The 23,912-nt window shown below is 58.7% G+C and overlaps 1 protein-coding gene and 1 long non-coding RNA gene across 2 annotated transcripts; both read right to left on the reverse strand.

Annotated features, from left to right (window-relative positions):
- Positions 1 to 1,920: 1,920 nt before the first annotated feature.
- LOC141729485 (high affinity immunoglobulin gamma Fc receptor I-like) lies at positions 1,921 to 4,154 on the reverse strand. Its single transcript, XM_074544218.1, has 5 exons — positions 4,048 to 4,154; positions 3,606 to 3,626; positions 3,287 to 3,517; positions 2,776 to 3,039; positions 1,921 to 2,686 (listed from the first exon to the last, which is right to left on the reverse strand). The coding sequence occupies exons 1-5, from the start codon at positions 4,094 to 4,096 to the stop codon at positions 2,400 to 2,402; spliced, it is 852 nt and encodes a 283-aa protein (XP_074400319.1). The 5' UTR covers positions 4,097 to 4,154; the 3' UTR covers positions 1,921 to 2,399.
- A 10,916-nt stretch (positions 4,155 to 15,070) lies between these two features.
- Positions 15,071 to 15,918, reverse strand: LOC141729516 (uncharacterized). Its single transcript, XR_012581021.1, has 3 exons — positions 15,825 to 15,918; positions 15,302 to 15,322; positions 15,071 to 15,213 (listed from the first exon to the last, which is right to left on the reverse strand). It is a non-coding gene; the product is annotated as an uncharacterized LOC141729516 (long non-coding RNA).
- Between the last annotated feature and the right edge of the window lie 7,994 nt (positions 15,919 to 23,912).

A 23,912-nucleotide genomic window follows, 5' to 3' on the forward strand; every position in this document is an offset into this window, starting at 1 on the left:
TCTTGAGAACTGAGAAGTATTGGTTCAACAACCAGGCGGGACCCTCCTCCTTCCTGAGCCAAACGGGGCAGAGCTAAACAAACAAAAACTGTTTCTTCTGGTTTAATCAAAAAGCTGATATTTGGGTCCAGTCAAAGGGACAAGGGTCCTGTGCCTCCTGGTAGTAGAGGAGGAAATGGGGAGCCCCTGGGGGTACTGGGAGCACTGGGAGCACTTGAATGGGGAGCCCTGGGCAGCCCTGCATGGAAGCCCCCACTCGTGGCCACTCCCTGGGCTCGATGGGCACCCATGGGAGCTGGGGATGCCCTTGGGCAGGGACCCCAGTGCTCCCTGTGCCCTCAGTGTCACAGCACGTTCTCGCAGATGTCACTGGGATCCTGCTGCCTCCGGTGGGGTCCTGGCAGCTCTGCGTAGGTCACCTGGGAGGTTGTGGCGCGGGGGGGCCCTGTGGAAGACGCCGGTTGTGGGGACCTGGATTGAGGGTGACACCCGTGGATGATGTCCCCCGTGTCCGCCCTGTACTCACCACCTGCCTTCTTGGTGCTCACGACATCACTATACAGCATGTCCCCCACCTCTGGGGGAGCCGAGGGTTCTGGGGGGACCCTGCAGGGGATAAGGGGGTGTCTGTGGGCATGGGGGGGGTTTGTTGTGGGGGTAAAATGGAGGTTCAAACCTGGAGTCCTTCACTCACCTTTCTTGTTGTTTCCTGAAGGCTGCAAAAGAAAAGCATGAGGGGTGACTCTGGGGTTCTCAGGGCTTCTGAACACCATCGGGACCCCTGACTGTCCCTGGGACCCTCAAGCATCTTTAAAAGTCCCAAAATACCTTAAACCAACCTTTGAATCGACTGAGACCCCAGAGTCCCAAAAACTCCCACAAAACCCCCGACAGAACACCCAACTTCCCTGCACAACCCCGCACAATTTCCCTAAATCCCCCAGGACGCAAGCTGAGATCTCTGCAGTCTCAGTTTCTCCCAAGTCAGGAGCTGTTGGTGACACTCTATGGCCCCCATGCCCTGGGGGGGCTTCACCCCAATCCCTGGGAACCCCATCCCCCCGTATTGTCACCCACCACAGCAGTGCCAGTGGTAACAGCCCCCGATGACAGCCAGGAGCAGGAGCAGGATCAGCAGAGACCCACTGAGCCCTAGAGCCACTGCTGGGGACAGAGAGAGACACACTGGTGTCACCCAGAAGCCCAGGGGTCCTGCACCCCCCGTGTGACCCAGTGTGACCCCACCTGTGTCCCTGTGTCCCCGCGCTGTCACAGCCAGGACCAGCTCAGGGCTGAGTGCCTGGAACACGCGGTGCCCGTCCTGTCCCAGCTGGTTGGTGGCCACTCACTGGTAGGTGCCTGAATGTCCCACATCGATGTCCCAGAACTCCAGCAGGGGACCCTGGGCCACCTCCTGCCCATTGTGCAGCCAGGTGAAGGTGACAGGGGCTGAGCCCACCTGCACTGAGCAGCGCAGTGACACGAGGTCACCGGCATGCACTTGGTGTGACAGGGGACCAGGGGTGATGGTGGCATTGGCCACAGGCACTGTGGGGACACAGACAGGGCTGGCACCAGGCGAGGTGGGATGGGGGAGCTGTGGGTTGGGTCACCCCCAGTCCGAGGGTCTTGCTTGCCCAGGACGGTGACATTCAGGGGGTCACTCTCAGCCACGCTGTCCCTGTCGCTGACCCGGCACCAGTACTGGCCGCTGTCACTGTCCCCAACGTGGCACAGCTCCAGGCGGGGCCGGTTCCCAGCAGTGCCCCTGAACCCTCCCGGTGCCAGGAGAAGGACAGAGGACCTGTCCCTGTGGCCACCGCATAGCTCAGCACCAGTCAGTCCCTGCATGCCACCGGTCCCCCGGAGGCTGCACTGACAGGGACACCCCCAAGGGCGGGACCCCTTGGATGGGGGGACACCAGGGAACAGTGAGAGACCCGGGGGGGTGGGGGGGGGATGGGAGAGTGGAAGTGGGACCACAGTGAGGAAAAGGAGGCACAGAGATAGGAGCGGGGCTTGGAACGGGACCCCAAAGAATGATGGAGGGCTCAAGGATGAGTAACCTGGAGAGGAAGATGGGGAGACCCCAGGAAGAGTATGTAAAACCAGGGAGGGAATGGTGAGATTGAGGACCATGGAGGGAGATCAGAGAGGGCTGAGGTTGAATCAGGGACAGATGAAGGGATCCCAATGAGGAATGGGGGGACACAGAGGGTGACCCAAGAAGGAATGAGGGGATGTGGAAAAAGATTACCAGAAAGATGGGGGTACCAACATAGAGCTGGGGGATCTGGTGAGGTACCCAGGAAAGGATGGGGGACCCGGGTAGTTATGGGGATCCCCAGACAGGGCAGAGGCCCCCGAGGAGGCTGTGGGGGCTCCCTGTGCCCATCCCCTCACTCACTGTGCACCGTGATGTGGAGCTGGGAGCTGCTCTTCCGCACGGCCCCCCCCTCGGATTGCACCTGGCAGCTGTAATTCCCCGAGTGGGAGACCCCCACGGTGGGCACCAACAGCTGTGGGGACCCCTGTGGGCCCCCCACCACCTGCCTGTCCCGGTAGAACACGTGCAGGAGGGGGGCTCGGGGCCGCAGGGGGCTGGGGGTGCTGAGGCAGCTGAGAGTCAGGGGGGATCCCACAGTAAGATAAGGGGGACCCTCCAGCACCGGCACTGAGAAGAGCTCTGGGAAGGAGAGGGGAGGGAGGTTTGTGAGCCTGAGTCCCTGGGGAGGGGCTGTGAGGGTGTCAGGGTGGCGGCTGTGGGGTGCTCACCGTGCACTGTCACTGTCACTGAAGCCGAGTGTGCCCACGGTGCCACCTTGGAGTCCACTTGGCCCCTGCAGCTGTAGCGGCCACTGTGGTTCAGCTGCAGAGGGGACAGGGACAGCTCGGTCCCATTGAGGGACCTCTCCACCTCCTTGTCCCCATGGTAGAATAGCACCCCAGTGACCAACATGTTCTCCCAGCGCCGGCAGCGCAGTGTCACCATGTCCCCCTCCAGTAGCTCTTGCGCCGGCACCTGCAGCACCAGTCGGGCTGTGGAACATGGGAGTCTTAGGACACCTGGGGCATTAGATTTTCTCAAGGACCCTCGAATTGGAACACATCCAGTGCAGCAGGGATCCCTGAATCTAGAACTGGTGTCCCTCCACTCTGAGATGCTCTGGGATCTCCCTGTGTACAGGCTCTGGTCACACCAGGAGGTGACCCAAGGAGCAGAGCACACCCAGAGACCTTTGGGTTCCCGCAGGTGCGAGGCTGGAGACAACCAAACCCCTCTCACCTTTTGAGACGGTCACAGGGGGGCTGTGCCCAGTGCCGGGTCTGTCACACGTGTAGGTGCCACTCTCGGTGACAGTGAAGTGGTCCAGTCCCTGCTGCCCCCAGCGCTGCCCGTCCTTGTACCAGGTGGTGGCACCGGCAGTGCCCGAGCCCTGACAGGTCAGTGTCACCCGGTCCCACAGCACTGCTGGCCTCCAGCGGGGCTCCACCAGGAGTTGGGTGGTCTGGGCACCTGCGGGTGACAGGGGACACCAGCCTGCCAGGGCCAGTGTGGGGCTGGGGACAGCAGGATGCGGCCATGGCATCCCCCGATGACTCACCAATGAGGCCAAGGGTCTGGGCTGGAAGGGAGAAGGGACAGGGCTTGGTGAGGGTGGCATCACAGGGACATTGGAAAGGATGGACTGGGTGTGGGGGCTGTCCATAAACTGTCATAGTGTGGCATGTACCCCTTGGGGGCAGAGACACATCAACTAGCCCTTGCTCAGTTAGGCCATGGGGACACATTGGACACCCAGAAATGGAGACTCAACGGTGGTTGCAGTGGCCACTCCCACCAGTCCCATGATAGTTCCCCAAATCGCTGTCCCCCATTATTGTCCCCCCTCTCCTGTCCCCACAGCCCTGGTCACCTCATGCTCTGCCTCTGTGGCCTTTCAGGACCTCAGGGGACCCTGCAGCTCCCCTGTGCCCCCTCCCCACCAGTCTCTGCCTCACCAGGGCCAATCCCCAGGGTGTCAGGCCCGTGCCCAGGGGACTCACCCCACAGGAGCAGTGCCACCTTCCTGGCCATCCTGGTGTCCCCAGCCATGTGCACTGGCTGTCACTCGCTGCTGTGGCCACCGCTCCCCTGGCTGGTGGCTCTTCGGATGAAGGGGAAGGAAGCGAGGTCAAGTCCGTACCCACGTGTAGGTGGCCCTTGGTGGGGGCAGGGTGGGGACAGAATGGGGGCAGGGTGGGGACCTTGTGGGACATGGGGGTGATGGTGGGACATGGTGGGGACAGAATTTGGAGTCTGAGGTGGTGTAGGGAACCAGAAATAGGTGTCCAGAGGAATGGGGTGCCCAGGGATGGGGTCCCATGGGAATGGGGGTCCCAGTGGATGGATGGACTCAGACTTGGGGATGAGGATGCCAGAACAATGTGGCCTCCAGGGATTTGTGATCATGGGATGGGGGCCAAGGGATGGGGGTGCCAGGGGAAAGGGGAACCCTGTGAGAATGGGGGCCCGGGTGGAATCAATGTCCCCAAGGGAATGGGGCTCCCAGGGACTGGAATTACCAGGATGGAGTTCTTTGAGGTAGGAGATTGTGAGGAACTGCAGTCCAGGGAAGGGGTCTTAGGGAAGGAGGGACAAAAGGAAATCAGATTCCCATGATTGGGGTCCCAAATGAATGGGGGTGCCAGGGATGGGCAGTGGCTGGGGGCGCATGGGGGTCACAGCTCCTTTTCTGGGTGCCTCAGATTTTGGGGTGACCCATGGCCGGTTGCTGCTGCCTTGGGATGCTTGTTTCCTGTGCAGGTATCACATGGGGATCCTGGGTAGCTCTGCTTCTGTGCCTTCCCCTGCCCTTGACTTTTGCTTTCTTTATTTCTGTTTTCTTCCTTTTCTACCTCACTTTTATGCCATGTCCCCTCAACCCTAGTTCCTAGCTCAGCAATTCTAGGAATCACCTGAGCAGGGAACGCATTGGAGGGAGCCAGGGGAGGGGGATAATTGGGAGTAAGGAGAGCAGGGAAGGATGGGGAGGCTGTGGGAGATGGAGGTGTTGGGCTGTGCCCCCTCAACACTTTCACTTTCTTTTTCCTGCACAAAAAGGAAGAGGCTGTTTGTGCTGAGAGTCAGATGGCAAAGGGAGGCAGTGTCTGTCCTGGGAGGGCACATCCAGGAGGGTACTGCTCTGTGAGGTCCCTGTTGTGGGGATGACCTGGGGAAAACCAGTCCAGGGTATGACACATCCTGGCATGGGGGGGCCTGTCCCCATGGGTGGCAGTTTCAGAAATGTCCCTGCACATTCCTTGCCCAGTGCCTGTCAATGCAAGGGTGGGGCCCAGCCATGGCCCAGCCCCACTGCACAGGGATGGCCATTGCCCAGCCCTGCTCTGGCCAGCCCCAGGTGGCAGCCAGCACCTGAGGGTCCCCCCTGCCCCCTTGGCTTTGATCCTGGCAGCTTTAGAGCTGCTGCAGAGGTGAGAATTCTGTGGGTGGAAACAGGCCTGGCTGTGGTTTGCTCAGCTCTGCAAAAAGCACAAAACCCAAAGAGAGCCCAAGCAGTGGCTCTGTGAGAGCCTTTGACAGCTTTCAGAGCAGGGCTGGCTGGAAACTCCCCATGCAAGGGCAGCTGTGTGGGAACCAGTCCAGAAAGGCAGCAATTGATCATTTTTTCCCTCTCAGCAAGGGACTGAGAGAGCCCCAGAACTACTGCAAAGACAACACCAATCTGCTCAACAACCTGACCTGTATCCTCCATCTTGAACAAAACCTGCAGCCCTTTGGTACCTCATGGAAAGAATGTTTGGGTTCTGGATGTGCACACCAGAAGAGAGGGAAAAGTCTGGAAATATTGAGCAGGGGCTGCATACAAAGAGCTGGCGAACAGGAGTGTCACAGTAGGAGCAGGGAGTGCCCAGGCAGGGGAATTCAGGGCAGGCTGGAGTAGATTTACCAGGGAATCAGACCCTGAGACACACACGGGCATTTCCACAGATTCCTGTGCACTGTCCCAAGAATGGGCAGAGCTTCTCCCATTTGGGGCACTGAATCCATGGGAAGTCATTCAAGTTTCAGGGTGGGAATGAGAAAAATTGGGATAATTCCTAAATATGGCTCAACAAAAGGCTTCCTTAGGGGCTGGGTTGCTGTCCAGCAGGCAGGGAACAATCCCATGGAGCTGTTGGATACTCAGGGAGATTCCACTCACTCTGTGGTATCCACAAGCAAATGCTGCCATTGGGTGCAGCAAGGGGCTCCTAAAGGGAGAAAAACCCCCTCATTTTTTGTGATTTGTTTGTGTTTTCATTGTGAGTGACTTGTTGGGAAGGCAATGATTCAAAGTGTTCTATAAACCAGATAAATTTTTACCTTGTCAGTTTGATTTATTTTTTATTGGGAAAATAATGGTGTGGGAAAAGATTCTTGCCTTTATTCTATGGATGTGTAATTTTGTCCCAGCCAATTGGTCATCACATGTTTGCTGAGGTCGCTGAGCTGTGAAATTGGAGTGACAGGAAAAAGCTCAGGAGTGTGTGGGGCAGAGATCGAGAACCTCCCAGGACAGCCTTGGATTGCCCCCCTGGCCATGAGCACTGTGAGGAATGTGCTGGGTTCCGAGTCACCCCAAAATCTGAGGCAATCCCGGAAGGAGCTTTGATCCCTGTGCCCACCCAGACATTGCCCAACCCTGGCACCCCCATTCCCCTGGGAACCCAACCCCATTGCCTTGGTCTCTCCTCCCAGAAGACCCCCATCCCAGGACTGCCATTGCCCAGGACCACCATTGCCTTGATCCAATCTCATGGGCAGCTTCTTCCCCCAGAACCTCTATTATCCAGGGTCTCCTTTTCCCTTTGCACCCCCAACCCTGGCACCCACATGCCATGACCCCAAATCCCCAGGAAACATGTTTCAACAGCACCCCCAGCCCTGGAACCCCCCAGGCATGGAGGCCCCAATTCTGCTGGTGACCTATTCTACTGGAATCCCATCCCTGGTTCCCCACATCCCCTGAGCCCCCTACTCCTGGCAACACCATCCCCCACCATGTCCTCAGACTATGCAGCCTTGCTCCATCCTGTGCCCAGCCTGTTCCCACTCTGCCCCCACCAAGGGCCACCTACGCATAAGGTTGAGATGTGACCTCGCTTGCTTCCCCTTCATCCAAAGACCCACCAGCCAGGGGAGCGGTGGCCACAGCAGCGAGTGACAGCCAGTGCACATGGCTGGGGACACCGGGATGGCCGGGAGGGTGGCGCTGCTCCTGTGGGGTGAGTCCCCCGGGCACGGGCCTGACACTCTGGGGATGGGGAGGGGAGGGGAACATGGGGGCTCTGGGGTCCCCTTGGGTGCCCAATGCCAGCAGTTCCAGTCCGTATTACCCACAGTGGACCTGGGTGGAACTGGGGATGTAGGGTGGCTTTGGGGACAGGAAGAGGGGGCAGGAATTTGGGGATGGGGATATGGGGACAGGAATGTGGGGACTGGCAGCTTTGGGCTCAGGGAGCTCTGGGGATAGGGACAAGGGAACTGGGATGCAGGGACAGAAGGGGACAAGAACGGTGAGGATGTGGCCATGGGGATGGGACCATGAGCAGGTGGGGGTGACCTGGCCAGCATGGGCTGTGTCCGTTTTGTCCTTGTGCTCGGGGTGTTCTCAGTGTCCCCACGTTCTGCCTCAGCTCGGGGTGGCCTCGGCGTCCCTGTTCCCAAGGTGTCTGTGCCACAGGGATGTGGTGCACGGGTGGCTGCGACACAGACATGTCCCCCTGCCTCACCAAATCTTTTGCAATCCACCCCCATGCACTTTCACACAAGAAGTGCTGCCCTTATGGGGACAGTTTCGGGACAACCACCACATCCTCTATCCTGGGTGCCGCTGTCCGTGTGGTGCCACCCCCACCCACCCTTCTCCCTTCTCCCTTCCAGCTCAGACCCTCGGCCTTGCTGGTGAGTTCTCGGGGGATGCCATGGCCCCACCCTTCTTTTCCCAGCCCCATGGTGGCCCTGGCAGGCTGGTGTCCCCCGCAGGTGCCCAGACCACCCAGCTCCTGGTGGAGACCCCCTGGGGGACACTGGTACTTTGAGACCGGGTGACACTTACCTGCCAGGGCTAGGGGACTGCTGGTGCCACCACCTGGTACAAGGGTGGGCAGCACAGGGGGCAGGAGGGACGCGACCACTGTCACGGAGAGTGGCACCTACAGGTGTTCCAGACCCAGAAGTGGAAACAGCCCACCAGTGACTGTCTTAGATGGTGAGAGGGTTTGAGTGTCCCGAGCCTGGCACCTGCAGGGGCCTCAAGGGCTCTGGGTCTGCACTGCTCCATGGGTCACCTTCTGTGTGACCAGAGCCTGTGCCCTGCTCTGGGGACATCCCAGAGCATCCCAGTGTGAGGGGTCCCTGTATTAGAATTGGGGACCCCTAGTGTGCTGTGTGTGACCCAATAGGAGGGTCCCATTGGGAGGCGCATCCAGGCCCCTCCAAGCCCTCATGATGTGAAAGGACCCACTTGTTGCCCAGACTGGCTGGTGCTCCAGGTGCCGGCACGGGCGCTGCTTGAGGGGGACACGGTGACACTGCGCTGCTGGGGCCAATGGAACAACCTGGTGACCTGGGTGTCCTTCCACTGTGAGGAGGAGCAGCTGGTGGAGCTCTGAAATGGGACAGAGCTGTCCCTGTCACCCTCTGCAGCTGCACCACAGTGGCAACTACAGCTGCAGGGGTTGGCTTAAAGCGAGGGAGTGGGAGGTGTCCACACCAGTGACAGTGACAGTGCATGGTGAGAATCTCACAGCCTCCACACAGACACCCCCACAGCCTCTCCCCTGAGGACTCACCAGTGAGGCTGTGGCTCTGGGCTGGAAGGGAGAAGGGACAGTGCTGGGTGGGGGTGGCACTGTGGGGACCGAGGCACACGGGGTAAACAGTGTGGTGGCTATCCCCCAACTGTCCCCATGGGGACAGCATTTCTTGTGAGAAAGTGTGTCTGGTGGTCTCCATAACATTTGGAGAGGCTGGGGGACATGTCTGTGTCACAGCCACCCATGCACCACATCCATGTGGCACAGACACCTTGGGAACAGCAACACCGAGGCCACCATGGGCTGAGGCAGAACATGGGGACACTGTGGACACCCCGGTCATGAAGACACCATGGACACAGCCCATGCTGGCCCAGGTCACCCCCACCAGCTCATGATCCCATCCCCATGATCCCATCCCCATGGCTGCATCCTCACCATTCTTGTCCCCTTCTCTCCCTGCATCCCAGTTCCCTTGTCCCTATCCCCAGAGCTACCTGAGCCCAAAGGTGCCACCCCCCACATTCCTGTCCCCACATCTCCATTCCCTGAATTCCTGCCCCCTGTTCCTGTCCCCAAAGTCACCCTACATCCCTAGTTCCACCCAGGTCCACTGTGTGTAACATGGACTGGCACTGCTGCCTTTGGGGACCTCAGGTGATTCCGCAGCTCCCCTGTGCCCCGCCCCGTCCATTTCCCCAGAGGGTCAGGACCGTGCCCAGGGCACTCACCCCACAGGGGCAGCGCCACCTTCCCCCCCATCCCGGTGTCCCAAGCCATGTGCACTGGCTCTCACTCGCTGCTGGGGGTGGCTGTCCCCTGGGTGGTGGCTCTTTGGCCAAAGGGGAAGGAAGCAAGGTGAGGTCTCATCCTCATGCGTAGGTGGCACCTGGTAGGGGCAGGGTGGCCACAATCTGGGCACAGGCTGTGGGCAGGGTGGGGACAAGGCTGGATGGGACACAGTGGGACACGGAGTTCCCAGAAGGGAGGGTCTCAGAAGGTTTTGGGAGCCAGGGCTGGCTGTCCAGGGGAATGGGGTGTTCCAGGGAGGGGGTCCCTGGGAATGGGGGTCCTGAAGATGGGGAATCACCAGGGTTGGGGGTGTAATGGGAATGGGGGTGCGCAGGGCTGGGAATTCACGGATGGGAGTCCCAGCGGAACGTGGGCTCCAGGGATTTGGTTTCATGGGATGGGGATGCTGGGGGAATGAGGGCGTCTGTAGGAAAGGGGGTCGTGGGAGAATCAAGGTCCTGGGGGAAGGGGGATTTCAGGAGGTGGAATGGACAGGAGAGGGTTCCTTGGGAATGAGTGTCCTGGACAATGTCAGTACTAGGGAATGTCAGTACTAGGACAGGGGTTCCAGAGATGGGGAGACATAAGGAATGGGGGGCCCTATGATTAGATTTCAAGGTGAAATGGAGGTCCCAGGTATAGGCAGTTCCTGGGTGGACCCGTGGTTCACAGCTTCTTCCCTGGTTTCCTCAGAATTTTGAGTGACCAAGGGCCAAGCACAGTCTGCACAAGGTGCCTGTGGCCTGGGGGTCACCCCAGACAGATTCCAAGAGGCTCTGGGTGTGTGGAGCTGCTGCAGAAGTGAGAATTCTGGGAAGGGAAAAAGCCTGCCTGTGGTTTGCTCAGCCATGAAAGAAGCACAAAACCAAAAGTGTGCCCAAGCAGTGGCTCTGCAAGGATGTCTGATAGTTTTCAGAGCAGGGCTGGCTGGAAACTGCCACTGCAGGGGCAGCTGAGAGGGAACCAGTCTGGAAATGTAGCAATTTATAATTTTGTCCCTTGTAGCAAGTGTCTGAGATAGCAGCAAAAACCTGGCAAATCCCACCACTCTGCTCAAAAACTTGATGGGGTCCCTCCTTCCTCCAGTCTCAACCATGCAGCCCTTGGGAACGGCCTGAAAAGAATGTTTGGGTTCTGGCCATGGCTGCCAGAAGAGAGGGAAAAGTGTGGAGTGTGGAAATATCGATCTGTGGCTCTGGCGACAGCTGTGGTGGGGCTGAATCCACCCTGTCTGGATTCCAGGTGTCCCCAAAGCTGCTCCATCCTTGCCCTCCTCACCTGAGTGAAAGCCTGAGGGTTTGCAGGAATTGTGATTTAAAGCCAACAGAGGTGCTGCTGTGGACCCGAGACCTGCCTGGGTCAGGTGCTGCATTCCTTCCATTCGGATCATGGAGAGGGCTCGCGGGTGTTGTGCAGGGTGTGTGCCCGGCCCCGGGACACTGCTACGCTGCCAGTGGGCACTGGGATCCAACCTGCTGCCTTGGTGGCTTCTGCCCGCTGCCGGTGGTGGTGCCGGGACCGATTGGTGCCCGTGAGTTTGCAAAAGGAGCGATTTCCCCTCCTCCCTCCCGTCCTTGGCCGCCATGGCCCCTGAGGGGATGAAGCTGGACCGGGGAGCCCCCTGCTGGCCGGGAGTGCTCCCTGCATCGCCCCCTGCTGGCTACAGTTATAACTGCCACAAAAACCAACAGCGCTGAGCGGGAGGGAAAGTTCTGGGTTTGTGTTGTTTGTTCTGTTTCATAATTTTCCTCATAACCCCCTCTTATTCCTTTTACTACACTTCTGCCTGAAATCCCATAATCTTGGAAATTAAAAAGAATTTTAGACATGGGTCTTCTTTTCATTCCAGGAACATTCCCATATGCCTTGGAAGATATTTCTCATTTAAATGAGATGCCAACTCCTGGGTTCCAGTGTGGAGGGGACAGACACCCCAAGAGAAGACAGGATCAGGCTCCTGGCAGCACCCCCCGCTGGCCGGGAGTGCTCCCTTCATCGCCCCCTGCTGGCTACAGTTATAACTGCCACAAAAACCAACAGTGCTGAGCAGGAGGGAAAGTTATGGGTTTGTGTTGTTTGTTCTGTTCTAGTTTATAAATTTCCTAGTAAAGAGCTGTTACTCCTTTTTCTACACTTTGGCCTGGAAGCCCCATCATTTTTGAAATTAAGAAACATTTTTGACATGTCTTTTCTTTACATTCCACGACAGTTCCCACTTTCCTTGGTAGACATTTCTCATTTAAATGAGTTGCCAGCTCCTGGGATGAGACAGACATCCCAAGAAAGACAGGGTCAGGGACTTGGCAACCTCATGCTCTACCTTTTAAGCCAGTTTGGCTAACAAGAGCCCTCTCCCCAACTGGCACTTCTGGTCACCCGGCCACTCAAGAGCTGGCTTTGGCAGAGCCTCACACTGTCTCCAGTGTGCCATGGCTGACAGTCTGATGGACAGACAGGGCCCAGTCTCGCCAAAAGCAAAGTCTGACCCATCCCTGCCACACACAGATGTTCCACAATGTCTCCAGACATCAAAGTTTTCTTGTCTCTGACATCCCACCCTTTGCCATGGCCGGATCCTGACCTGCTCTGAAGAAGGGGGAGGCTCTGGAACCCCCACAGGGCATTTGTTACATCCTCATGGGGGCAACAGGGCAGAGGAGGAATTTGGGACAGGTCACAAGAGAATCCAGAGCCTCCTGAAGGCCGCTTTGGCCATCAGAGCAAGGAAGTTGCAAGTTCAGGTTCCTCTGGTGGAGGAATTGTGCAGGGGAGAGTGTCCAGGGTTTGTTCCTTTTGGGGACTTCCCCAGGAAATTGATCTTTTTGTGAAAATTTGGACTCTGATCCTTGTTGCTGTATCTTTTGATTTTATTCTCTCTCGTTGCTGTTGCAGGAAATTTTTCTTCTCTCAGCCCTTTAGGATCTTTGTGCCTCCACAGGGAGGGGCAGTTTTTAGTGGGAGTACACACACGAGTGGGTGCCCATGGGTGGGGACACCCAGTGCACCCCAGTTGCCTCCAGTGTCACAGCACAACCTCATTGATGTCACTGGGATTTCTTGGTCGCCCTTGGGGTCCCCGCAGCTCCACGTAGGCCACCCAGGGTTACTGGTGGTCGGTGATGCCTGAGGGCCCTGCAGGACAGAATGGTTGGGGGGACCCAAGGGGAAGGGGTGACACCACTGTCACTGTCCCCCCAATCCACAGTACTCACGCTGCACATGTTTGGTGCTCACAACGTGGGTGTACACAACCTCTCCCTCCTCTGGGTGGGCCGGGGAATCAGGGCGGGGCCTGTGGGGAAAAAGACAATGTGTGGAAGGTGATGGAGACTTGTGTCATGTGGGAAAAAGGGGACTCATGGTTGAAAAACCCCACTCACCTTTCATGCTGCTTCCTGGCAGCTGCAAAGGAAAGAGAGAGGGGTGACTGAGGGGTCCAAGGGCCCTACCCCTCTCAAGATTCCTGAACCCCTATGGGACCCTCAATTCCCCTCAGCACCCCCAAGCATCTCTAAAACCCCCCAGAATTCATGAGTCTCCCCAGTGCCCTGGGCCAACTCAGCCTCAAGAATTCAAAGCCCAGCAGGGACAGACGGTCCAAACATCCCCACAGCCTCTGAAAGAACCCCCAACATCCTTGCAGGACCCTCCAGCACCTCCCCAAACCCCACAGGACCCCCAGGGAAAGTGACAATTCTGGGGCTATGGGTGCTGCCCTATCATGCCCACACTCTGGGGACCTCTACAGCTCCCTAGGACCCCCTCTTCCCCCATTGTCACCCACCCACACGGTGCCACTGGTGCCAGGCCACAATGACACCCACGAGCAGCAGCAGGAAGAAAAGGGCCCAACCGACACCTGTGGCCACTGCAAGAAACAGAGGGGACACATCAAGATCACCCAGAACCGCAAAGGTCCTTCAACCCCGAATGACCCTGTGTGACCTTACCTGTGTCCCTGTGTCCCCATGGTGTCACCAACAGGGCCAGCTCTGGGCTGAATGCCCGGAACACACGGTGCCCGTCCTGTCCCAGCTGGTTGGTGGCCACGCACTGGTAGGTGCCCGAATTTCCCACATCGACTGCCCTGAGCTCCAGGAGGGGACCCTGGGCCACCTCCTGCCCATTGTGCAGCCAGGTGAAGGTGACAGGGGCTGAGCCCACCTGAACCAAGCAGCGCAGGGTCACGGGGTCACCTGCACGCACCTGGTGTGATAGGGTGCCAAGGGTGATGATGGTATTGGCCACGGGCACTGTGGGGACAGAGACTGGGCTGAGAGCACAGGGAGGGGCCGGCAGCTGGTTTGGGGGGATAGGGACAAGGGAGGTGGGTGTGATGGGGGATGTTGTGGATGGGGTCACACCACAGAGGGGTGAGGGGACACAGGGCAGAGACGGGGGACACAAGCATGGTGTACAAGGGACATGGAGATGCCCAGAAAACGAGACTAGAGGAGGCTATGAGGGCTCCCCGTGCCCATCCCCACACTCACTGTGCACTGTGAAGCGGAACCGGGCACTGCTCTTCCGCACGGCCCTCCCCTTGGAGCGCACCTGGCAGCTGTAATTCTCTGAGTGGGAGACCCCCACGACGGGCACCAGCAGCTGCGGGGACCCCTGCGGGCCCCCCACCACCCTCATCCTGATAGAACATGTGCAGGAGGGGGGCTTGGGGCTGCAGGGGGCTGGGGGTGCTGAGGCAGCTGAGAGTGAGGGGGGACCCCTGGGTGGGCCAGGGGGGAACCTCCAGCACTGGTCCCCGGACAAACTCAGGGCAGGAAATTGGGGGCTTTGGGAACGGTGACCCCGAATCCCTGGCAAGGCGCTATGGGGCTGTCAGGGTGGCGGCTGTAAGGTGCTCACCATGCACTGTCACTGTCACTGGCACTGACTCCTCCCATCCCCATGATATCCCGTTGTTCACCCAGGCCTTGCAGTTGTAGCGGCCGCTGTGGTTCAGCTGCAGAGGGGACAGGGACAGCTCGGTCCCATTGTAGAGCCTCCCCAGTTCTGTCTCCTCATGGTAGAACACCAGAGTGGCCGACTTCTCCTGCCTGTACCGGCAGCGCAGTGTCAACGTTTCCCCCTCCAGCAGTGCCCACGCCGGTACCTGCAGCACCACCTGGTCTGGGGGACAGAGGGGTGCCGTCACATCACAGGGGTCTGGAGGGTCCTGATGTCATCAGGAACCCCATATTGGGTCAAAGCCAGCACACCAGGTTTCCCCAGTTTCAACATGAGGGTCCCCCCGTAGTGGGATGCTCTGGGATGTGCCCCTGTACAGGGGACAGTCTCTGGTCACACCAGAGGGTGACCCATGGAGTAGAGCTCATCCAGCATCCTCGGGGTTCCCTTGGGTGCCAAGCTGGGGACACAAACCACCCTCACCATCTGAGACGTTCACGGGCGGGCTGCACCCACTTCCAGGTCTCTCACACGTGTAGGAGCCACTCTCAGTGACAGTGAAGTTGTTGCCTTCCTCCTGCCACCAGGGCTGCCCATCCTTGTACCAGGTGGTGTCACCAGCTGTCCCCGAGCCCTGGCAGGTCAGTGTCACCCGGTCCCACAGCACCGCCGGCCTCCAGGGGGGCTCCACCAGGAGCTGGGTGGTCTGGGCACCTGCGAGTGACAGGGGACACCAGCCTGCTTGGGCCATTGCAGGGTTGGGGACAGTGCGGTGGGGACCTGGCATCCTCCGAGGACTCACCAGCGAGGCTGAAGGTCTGGGCTGGAAGGGAGAAGGGACAGGGCTGGGTGAGGGTCATGGGGACACTGTGGACACCCTATGTTTGCACTGCCCACCTCCACCAGCCCCACAGCACCTGTCCCCATGGTCAAGTCCCATGGTCCTGTGCCCATGATCCCAATTCCAATGGGACCTTTCCCCATGGCCAGGTGACATCTGCATGTTACGTGGCCCCATTCCATGTCCCAGTATCCCTGTTCCCCTGTCCCTATCCCCACAGTCCCCAAGCCCCAAGGCTCCTTCTGCCACATCCTTGTCCCCACATCTCTATCCCCCGCTTCCTGTCTCCACATCCCAGTTCCCCTATTTCTGTCCCTAAAGCCACCCCATATCTCTGGTCACACTGAGCTCCATGCCCTGCTCTGCCTCTGCTGCCATTGGTGACCTCAGGGGACCTCACAGTCCCCCTGTGCCCCCTCCCCACCAGTCTCTGCCTCACCAGGGCCCATCCCACAGGTGTCAGGCCTGTGCCCGGGGCACTCACCCCACAGGAGCAGCGCCACCTTCCCGGCCATCCCGGTGTCCCCAGCCATGTGCACTGGCTGTCACTCGCTGCTGTGGCCACCGCTCCCCTGGCTGGCGGCTCTTCGGATGAAGGGGAAGGAAGCGAGGTCACATCCGTACCCACGTGTAGGTGGCCCTTGGTGGGGGCAGGGTGGCTACAAGCTGGGAACAGGCTGGAGACAAGGCAGCATAATCTGGGGACATGGTGGGGGATGGTGGGACATGGTGGGGACATGATGTTTCAACAGTCTGGAGTCTAAGGCTGTGTAGGGAGCCAGGGATGAGTGTCCAGGAGAATGGGGTGCCCAGGGATGGGGTCCCAGGTAAATGGGTGTCCCAAGGGTTGGGTAGACTCAGACTTGGGGATGAGGATCTCAGAACAATGTGGCCTCCTGGGATTTGTGATCATGAAATGGGGGTGCCAGGGGAAAGGGGGACCCTGTGAGAATGGTGGTCCTGAGGGAATCAAGGTCCCCAAGGGCAGGGGTGTACCAGGGACTGGAATTACTTGGATCGTGTTCATTGGGGTTGGAGATCCTGGGGATTTGCCGTCCAGGGATGGGGGTCTCAGGGAAGGGGTGGCAGAAGTAAATTGGGTTCCAAGGTTGGGGTCCCAGAGGAATGGGGGTGCCAGGGTTTGGCAGTTAATGGGGGGGCATGGGGGTCACAGCTCCTTCCCTGGGTGCCTCAGATTTAGGGGTGAGGCTAGGCCCCAATCACCCCTGGGGTGTTCGTTTCCTGGCCAGGCATGGCATGGGGGTCCTGGGTACCTCTGCCTCTGTGTCCTCGCCTGCCCCTGATTTTTCCTCTCTTTATTTCTCTTATTTTCCTTATTCTTACTTTTTGCCATATCCCGTCGCTCCTGGTTCCTGGATCAGACATCCTGGGGTGCACCTGAGCAGGGAACGGGTTGGGGGACCCAGGGGAGGGGGAAAATGGGGAGCAGGGGGTGCAGGGAAGGGTGAGGAGGCTTTGGGGGACAGAGTTGCTGGGCTGTGCCTGCTCAACACTTTCACTTTATTTGTCCTGGAGGAGAGGGAAGAGGCCATTTGTGCTGAGGGTCAGATGGGAAAAGGGGGCATTCTCTGTTTCTAGGGGGCACATACAGGGGGTTCTCTCCTCCAAGGTCTCTCCTCTGGAGTTCAGCTGGGGGATCCTCTCCCAGGGGTGACACATCCTATAATGGGGGGTCCTGTCCTGGGGGGTGGCAGTTCCAGAAATGTCGCTGCACATTTCTGGCTGTGTGCCCATCCCAGGGTGACACATCCTGGGGACCCCTGTCAATGTAAGGGTGGGGCCCAGCCATGGCCCAGCGCCACTGCACAGGGATGGCCATTGCCCAGCCCTGCTCTGCCGAGCCCCAGGGGGCAGCCAGCACTTGAGGGTCCCCCCTGCCCCCTTGGCTTTGATTCTGGCAGCTTTAGAGCTGCTGCAGAAGTGACAATTCTGTGGGTGGAAAAAGGCCCCCCCACAGGATGAGCTGAGCTGTGGTTTGCTTAGCCCTGCAAGAAGCACAAAACCCCAAAGAGAGCCTAAGCAGTGTCTCTGTGAGGGCCTTTGATGGTTTTCAGAGCAGGGCTGGCTGGAAAAACCCTTGCAGGGGCACCTGCAAACGAACCAGTCCAGAAATGCAGCAATTGATCATTTGGACCCTGAGGCACACAGGGGCATTTCCACAGATTCCTGTGCACTGTCCCAAGGATTGACAGAGCTTTTCCCCTTCCTACAAAGGAAGTCAATCAAGTTTCAGCATGGGAATGAGCAAAATGGGGAGAGTTCCTAAAGATGGCCCAAGAAAAGGCTTCCTTCAGGCCTGGGTTGCTACCCAGCAGGCAGGGAACCATCCCATGGAGCTGTTGGACATTCAGGGAGATTCCCCACTCTGTGTTATCCACAAGCAAACGCTGCTGTGGGATGTACCAATGGACTCCTAAAGAGAACTGAAAACTCTCATTTCATTGTGATTTGTTTGTGGTTTGTTTGTGAGTGACTTATTGGGAAAGCAATTGATTCTATAAAGCAGAGCCTTTATACCTTGACAGTTGTATTTTCACTGAGTTTTTACATATTGGGAAAATAATGGTGTGGGAAAGATTTTTGGTTCTATTCTATGGCTTTGGTCTGAACCAACTGGTCTTCAAGTGTTGCCTGGGGTTGCTGAGGCAGGAAATGGGGGGACCTGACCCAGGGGTGTGTGGGGCAGGGACACAGAGTCTCCCAGGACAGCCCTGGAGTGCTTCAGGGATAGGGCTTTGCTGGGCTCTGAGTCACCCCAAAATCTGAGGCGCCCTGGAAAGGAGTTGTGACCCCCATGCCCACACAGCCACTGCCCCTCCCTGGCACCCCCATTCCCATGGGAACCCAACCATGGGTCCCCCATTCCCCTGGGAACCCAACCATGGGACCCCCATTGCCTTGGTCTCTCCTCTTTGGGGACCCCCATCCCAGGACTGCCATTGCCCGCCACCACCATTGCATTGATCCCATCCCATGGGCTGCTTCTTGCCTCAGAACCCCTATTCCCAAGGGTCCCCTTTTTTCCCCTGCACTCCCAACCTTGGGACCCACATTCCATTACCCCAAATCCCTGGGAACCATTTTCCCACAGCACCTCCATCCCTGAATCCCCCCAGGCATGGAGACCCCAATTCCCCTTGACCCCCAATCTCCTGGACACTTATCCTTGGTTCCCCACATCCCCTGAGCCCCCTACTCCTGGCAACACCATCCCCACCATGTCCCCAGCCTGGGCCCAGCTTGTGACCACCCTGCCCCCACCAAGGGCCACCTACACGTGGGGACAGACGTGACCTCGCTTCCTTCCCCTTCATCTGAAGAGCCGCCAGCCAGGGGAGCAGCAGGGAGTGACAGCCAGTGCACATGGCTGGGGACACCAGGATGGCCGGGAAGGTGGCGCTGCTCCTGTGGGGTGAGTGCCCCGGGCACGGGCCTGACACCCCAGGGGTGGGGAAGAGAGGGGGCCCAGTGGGGCTACGGGGTCCACTGAGGTCCCCAAAGCCAGCAATGCCAGTCCATGTTACCCACAGTAGACCTTGGTGGGACAGTGGATGTAGGGTGGCTTTGGACACTGGAACAGGGGCAGGAATTTGAGGATGGGGATGTGGGGACAGGAATGTGGAGACTGGCACCTTTGGGCTCAGGGAGCTCTGGGGATTGGGGAAGGGAACTGGGATGCAGGGACAGAAGGGGACAAGAATGGTGAGGATGTAGCAATGGGGATGGGATCATGAGCTGGTGGGGGTGACCTGGGCAAGCATGGGCTGTGTCCATGGTGTCCTCGCACCTGGGATGTCACAGTGTCCCCATGTTCTGCCTCAGCCCAGGGAGGCCTCGGTGTCCCTGTTCCCAAAGTGACTGTGCAACAGGGATGTGGTGCATGGGTGACTGTGACACAGACATGTCCCCCTGCCTCACCAAATCTTTTCGGGACCATCCACACTCTCTTTCCCACTAGAACTGCTGTCCCCACAGTCTGGGGACAGCCACCACACCCCGCTTACCCTGGTGCCGCCGTCCCTGCAGTGCCTTACCCCCACGGAGCCCTGTCCCTTTTATTTTCCAACCCAGACCCTCGGTCTCGCTGGTGAGTCCTCGGGGGATGCCACGGCCCCACCCCACTGTCCCCAGCCCCATGCTGGCTCTGGCAGGCTGGTGTCCGCTGTCACCCACAGGTTCCCACACCACCCAGCTCCTGGCAGTGCTGTGGGACCGGGTGACACTGACGTGCCAGAACTCGGGGGCCACTGGTGCCACCACCTGGTACAAGGCCAGGCTTTGTTGGTGGCAGGAGTGACCTGACCACTTCACTGTCACAGAGAGTGACACCTACACATGTGTCAGACGCGGAACCGGGCGCATTCATAGATGGTGAGGGGGGATCTTAAATTATGAGGGTGGCCCCTGAGAGGTCAGGGTGGGCTCCACCCCGCAGGTGGCCTCACACCCCTCACGTGGCAAGAGCCTGTGCCCTGCACACAGGGACATCCCAGTGCACCCACAGCACCCCAGTGCACCCACATTTCCCCGGTGTTATGGGCACCCACCTCAGACCAGTCTCATCAGTGAGATGTGACCTTCCTGTCCCACAGACCCACTGGTGCTCCAAGAGCCAGCACAGGCACTGCTGGAGGGGGACACCTTGACACTGCGCTGCCGGTGCTGGCAGGATATCCATCTCACTAGGGTTTTACCAGGAGGAGGAGGAATTCAGGGGGTCCCTCAGGAGGACCAAGCTGTTCCTGTCCCCACTGCAGCTGCACCACAGTGGCCACTACCGATGTGAGGGCTTGGTGGGGTCCTGGCAGTCATGGTCAGCAGCAGTGACAGTGCATGGTGAGCACCCACACGGCTGGAACCCCAATGTCTTGACAACCCCAAAGCCACTTCCCAGTGCACTCAGAGTCCCATTCCTCACCTCCCCTGTCCTTGCCAGAGCTCTTCTCAGTGCCGGTGCTGGAGGCTGGAGGGTCCCCCGAGCTCACTGAGGGTTCCTCCCTGAATCTCAGCTGCTGCAGCTCCCCCAGCCCCCTGCGGCCCCAAGGCCCCCTCCTGCACGTGTTCTACCGGGACAGGCAGGTGGTTGGGGGCCCGCAGGGGTCGCCACCACTGCTGGTGTAATTCCTCCCACTCGAGGAATTACAGCTGCCACGTGCACTCCGAGGAGGAGTCCGTGTGGAAAAGCAGTACCCCACTCCTTGTCACGGTGCACAGTGAGTGTGGGGATGGGCACGGGGAGCCCCCACAGATGCCTTGGGTCCCCCCACACTGCTTGGCATCCCCTAGCCCACCCTGACACCTCCTCTGGGGTATCCAACCTTTCCCATATCCTTCCCTGGCTCCCACCATCCTTTTTCGGGTCCCTCACTGGGTCCCCCAGCCCCTACATGGGTACCCCCATCATCCCCTGGTGCATTTTCTGTGTCTTGCCATCACTGCCCCAGGTCCCTCCCAAGGTCCTCCCATTCCTGGCTCATGTTTCCCTCCATCTCATATTGGGTCTCTTCACCCCTGTCTGGGTCCCTTCACCCCTCTCTGAGGTCTTTGCACATTCCCCAGGTCACACCATCCCCTCCCTGGGTCCCCATACCCTTCCTGGTGTTTCCCACCTCCCTCTCCAGGTGTTCCCTCCCTTAAACCCCCCATCATCCCTCGGGGTTCTTTTCTAAGACCCAGCACCCCAATCTCTGCCACCCCTGTCCCTCACTGGGTCCTCCTGCCCCTCCCTGAACCCCCTGTGTCCCTGACTGTTGCCTGGTGTCCCCCTCCTCTGCAGGGGTCCCACCCGCAGGGGTGTCCCTGTCAGTGCAGCCCCCCCGGGGACAGGTGGCACTCAGGGACCGACTGGTGCTGAACTGCACAGTGGCTGTGGGGACAGGTCCCCTGCCCTTCTCCTGCTACCAGGACAGCGTAGGGGCACTGCCAAGCACCGGCCCCGACCTGGAGCTGCACCATGTTGGGGACAATGACAGCAGCCAGTACCAGTGCCGGGTCAGTGACGGGGACAGAGTGGCCCAGGATGACTGCCTGAATGTCACCGTCCTGGGTGAGCGAGACCCTCGGGATGGGGGTGACCTCAGCCAAAGCATCCCCATCTCACCTCACCAGGTGCCAGCCCTGTCTCTGTCCCCACAGTGCCCGTGGCCAATGCCACCATCACCCCCAGTCCCCTGTCACACCAGGTGCGTGCAGGTGTCAACGTGACCCTGAGCTTCTAAGAGCAGGTGGGCTCAGCCCCTGTCACCTTCACCTGGCTGCACAATGGGCAGGAGGTGGCCCGGGGTCCCCTCCTGGAGCTCAGGGACATCGATATGGGACATTCGGGCACCTAACAATACGTGGCCACCAACCAGCTGGGACAGGACGGGCACCGTGTGTTCCGGGCACTCAGCCCTGAGCTGGTCCTGGAGATGACACCTTGCTCACCCTGAGTCACAGGTGGGCTCACAGGTGGGGTCACCAGAGAGTGCAGGACCCTTGGGGTGATGGGTGATCCTGATGTGTCCCCCTCTGTTTCTTGCAGTGGCCACAGGGGTCGGTGGGGCCCTTTTACTCCTGCTCCTGGATGTCATTGTGGCCTGACCCTGGTGGCACCGTGTGGGTGGGTGACAATGGGGGATGGGGGGTCCCAGGGAGCTGTAGAGGTTCAGAGAATTGGGGAACCATAGGGAACAACCCAAAGGCGCTCAATTATGACTTTGGCTGGGAGTCCTGCAGAGTTTGGGGAGTAGCTGTGGGGTCCTGCAGGGATGTTAAGGGGTTCTTTCAGTGGCCCTGTGAGTGTTGGGAGGGTCTCTGTCCCTGCTTGGCTTTGGGTTCTTGAGAGTGATTTGTCTGGGGCCACTGGGAAAGCTAATGAATTCTGAGGTGATTCAGGAATGCTTAGGGGTCCTATGAGAAATTGAGAGTCCTATCGGTGTTCAGGAATCCTGAGAGGGGTCAGGGCCCTGGGACCCCACAGTCACCCCTCCCCTCTTACCTTTGCAGCTGCCAGGAAGAACCAGGAAAGGTGAGTGGGGTCTCAAACCACACCCTCTCATTTTACGCCAACCCCCAAGCCCTCCCATCCCCTCTCCCACATCCCTTTTATTCCCTCAGGCCCCCCCCTGGATCCCCTGGCCCCCCAGAGGAGGGGGAGGTGCTGTACACCCACGTCGTGGTCACCAAGAGGGCAGGGGGTGAGTATGGGTGGGACACATTCAGAGGGACACGTCACCCACGAGTGTCACCCCACCCAGATCCCACAGCCCGTGTCTCTCACTGTGTCCCCCGATGCCACCACCCTCCAGGATCCCCAGGTGACCTACACGGAGCTGCAGGGACCCCAGGGGCGACCACAGGAACACAGTGACATCTACGAGGATGTGCTGTGACACTGGGGGAACAGGGGGGCACTGGGGGTCCCCACCCATGGGCACCCACTCGTGTGTGTGCTGCCACTAAAAACTGCCCCTCTCCCTCCCTGTGGAGGCACAAAGATGCCAAAGGGCTGAGAGAAGAACAATTTCCTGAAACAGCAACCAGAGAGAATAAAACCAACTGTAACAGCAACAAGGTCCAGTGTCCAATGGGTCACAAAAGGAATTATTTCCTGCAAAAGCAAGAACAAAGAACAAATCCCAGACATTTCCTCCAGCATATTTCCTTCACCAAAGGAACCTGGCAGGGTCCTAGATTTTCCTTTCTCTGATAGCCAAAGTGGCCTTCAGGATGCTCTGGATTCTTTTGTTCCCTGTCCCAAACCCCTCCTCTGCTGTGTTCCCAACACAAGGATGTCATAAAGACCCTCTGGGGGTTCTAGAGCATCTCTCTTTTCCAGGGATGTCGGGATCAGGCCATGGCACAGGGTGGGGTGTCAGAGACAGGAAAAGTTTGATGTCTGGAGACATCGTGGAACACCTGTGTATGACAGGAGTGGGTCACGCCTTGCTTTTGAAGAGACAGGGCCCAGTCTGTCCATCAGTCTGTCAGCCATGGCACACTGGGGACAGTGTGATGCTCTGCCAAAGCCAGCTCCTGAGTGGCTGGGTGACCAGAAGTGCCACCTGGGGAGAGGGCTCTTGGTGTCCCAGCTGGCTTAAAAGACACAGCATGAGCTGGCCAAGTGCCTGACCCTGTCTCCTCTGGGAGTGTCTGTCCCATCCGCGCTGGAACCCAGGAGTTGGCAACTCATTTAAATGAGAAATATCTACCAAGGAAAGTGGGAACTGTCGTGGAATGTAAAGAAAAGACATGTCAAAAATGTTTCTTAATTTCAAAAATGATGGGGCCTAAAGGCAAAACTGTAAGGAAAGGAATAACATCTCTTTACTGGGGAATTTGTAAACCAGAACAGAACAAACAACACAATATTTCCCTCTCACTCAGCGCTGTTGGTTTTTGTGGCAGTTCTAACCGCAGCCAGCAGGGGGCGATGCAGGGTGCACTCTCGGCCAGCAGGGGGCGCCCCGGTACAGCTCCATCCCCTCAGGGACCATGGCGGCCTGGGACGGGAGGAAGGAGGGGAAATCGCTCCTTTTGCAAACTCACGGGCACCAATCGCTCCTGGCAC

This window comes from Zonotrichia albicollis, chromosome 7 (assembly GCF_047830755.1).
Source record: "Zonotrichia albicollis isolate bZonAlb1 chromosome 7, bZonAlb1.hap1, whole genome shotgun sequence".
Taxonomy (NCBI): domain Eukaryota; kingdom Metazoa; phylum Chordata; class Aves; order Passeriformes; family Passerellidae; genus Zonotrichia; species Zonotrichia albicollis.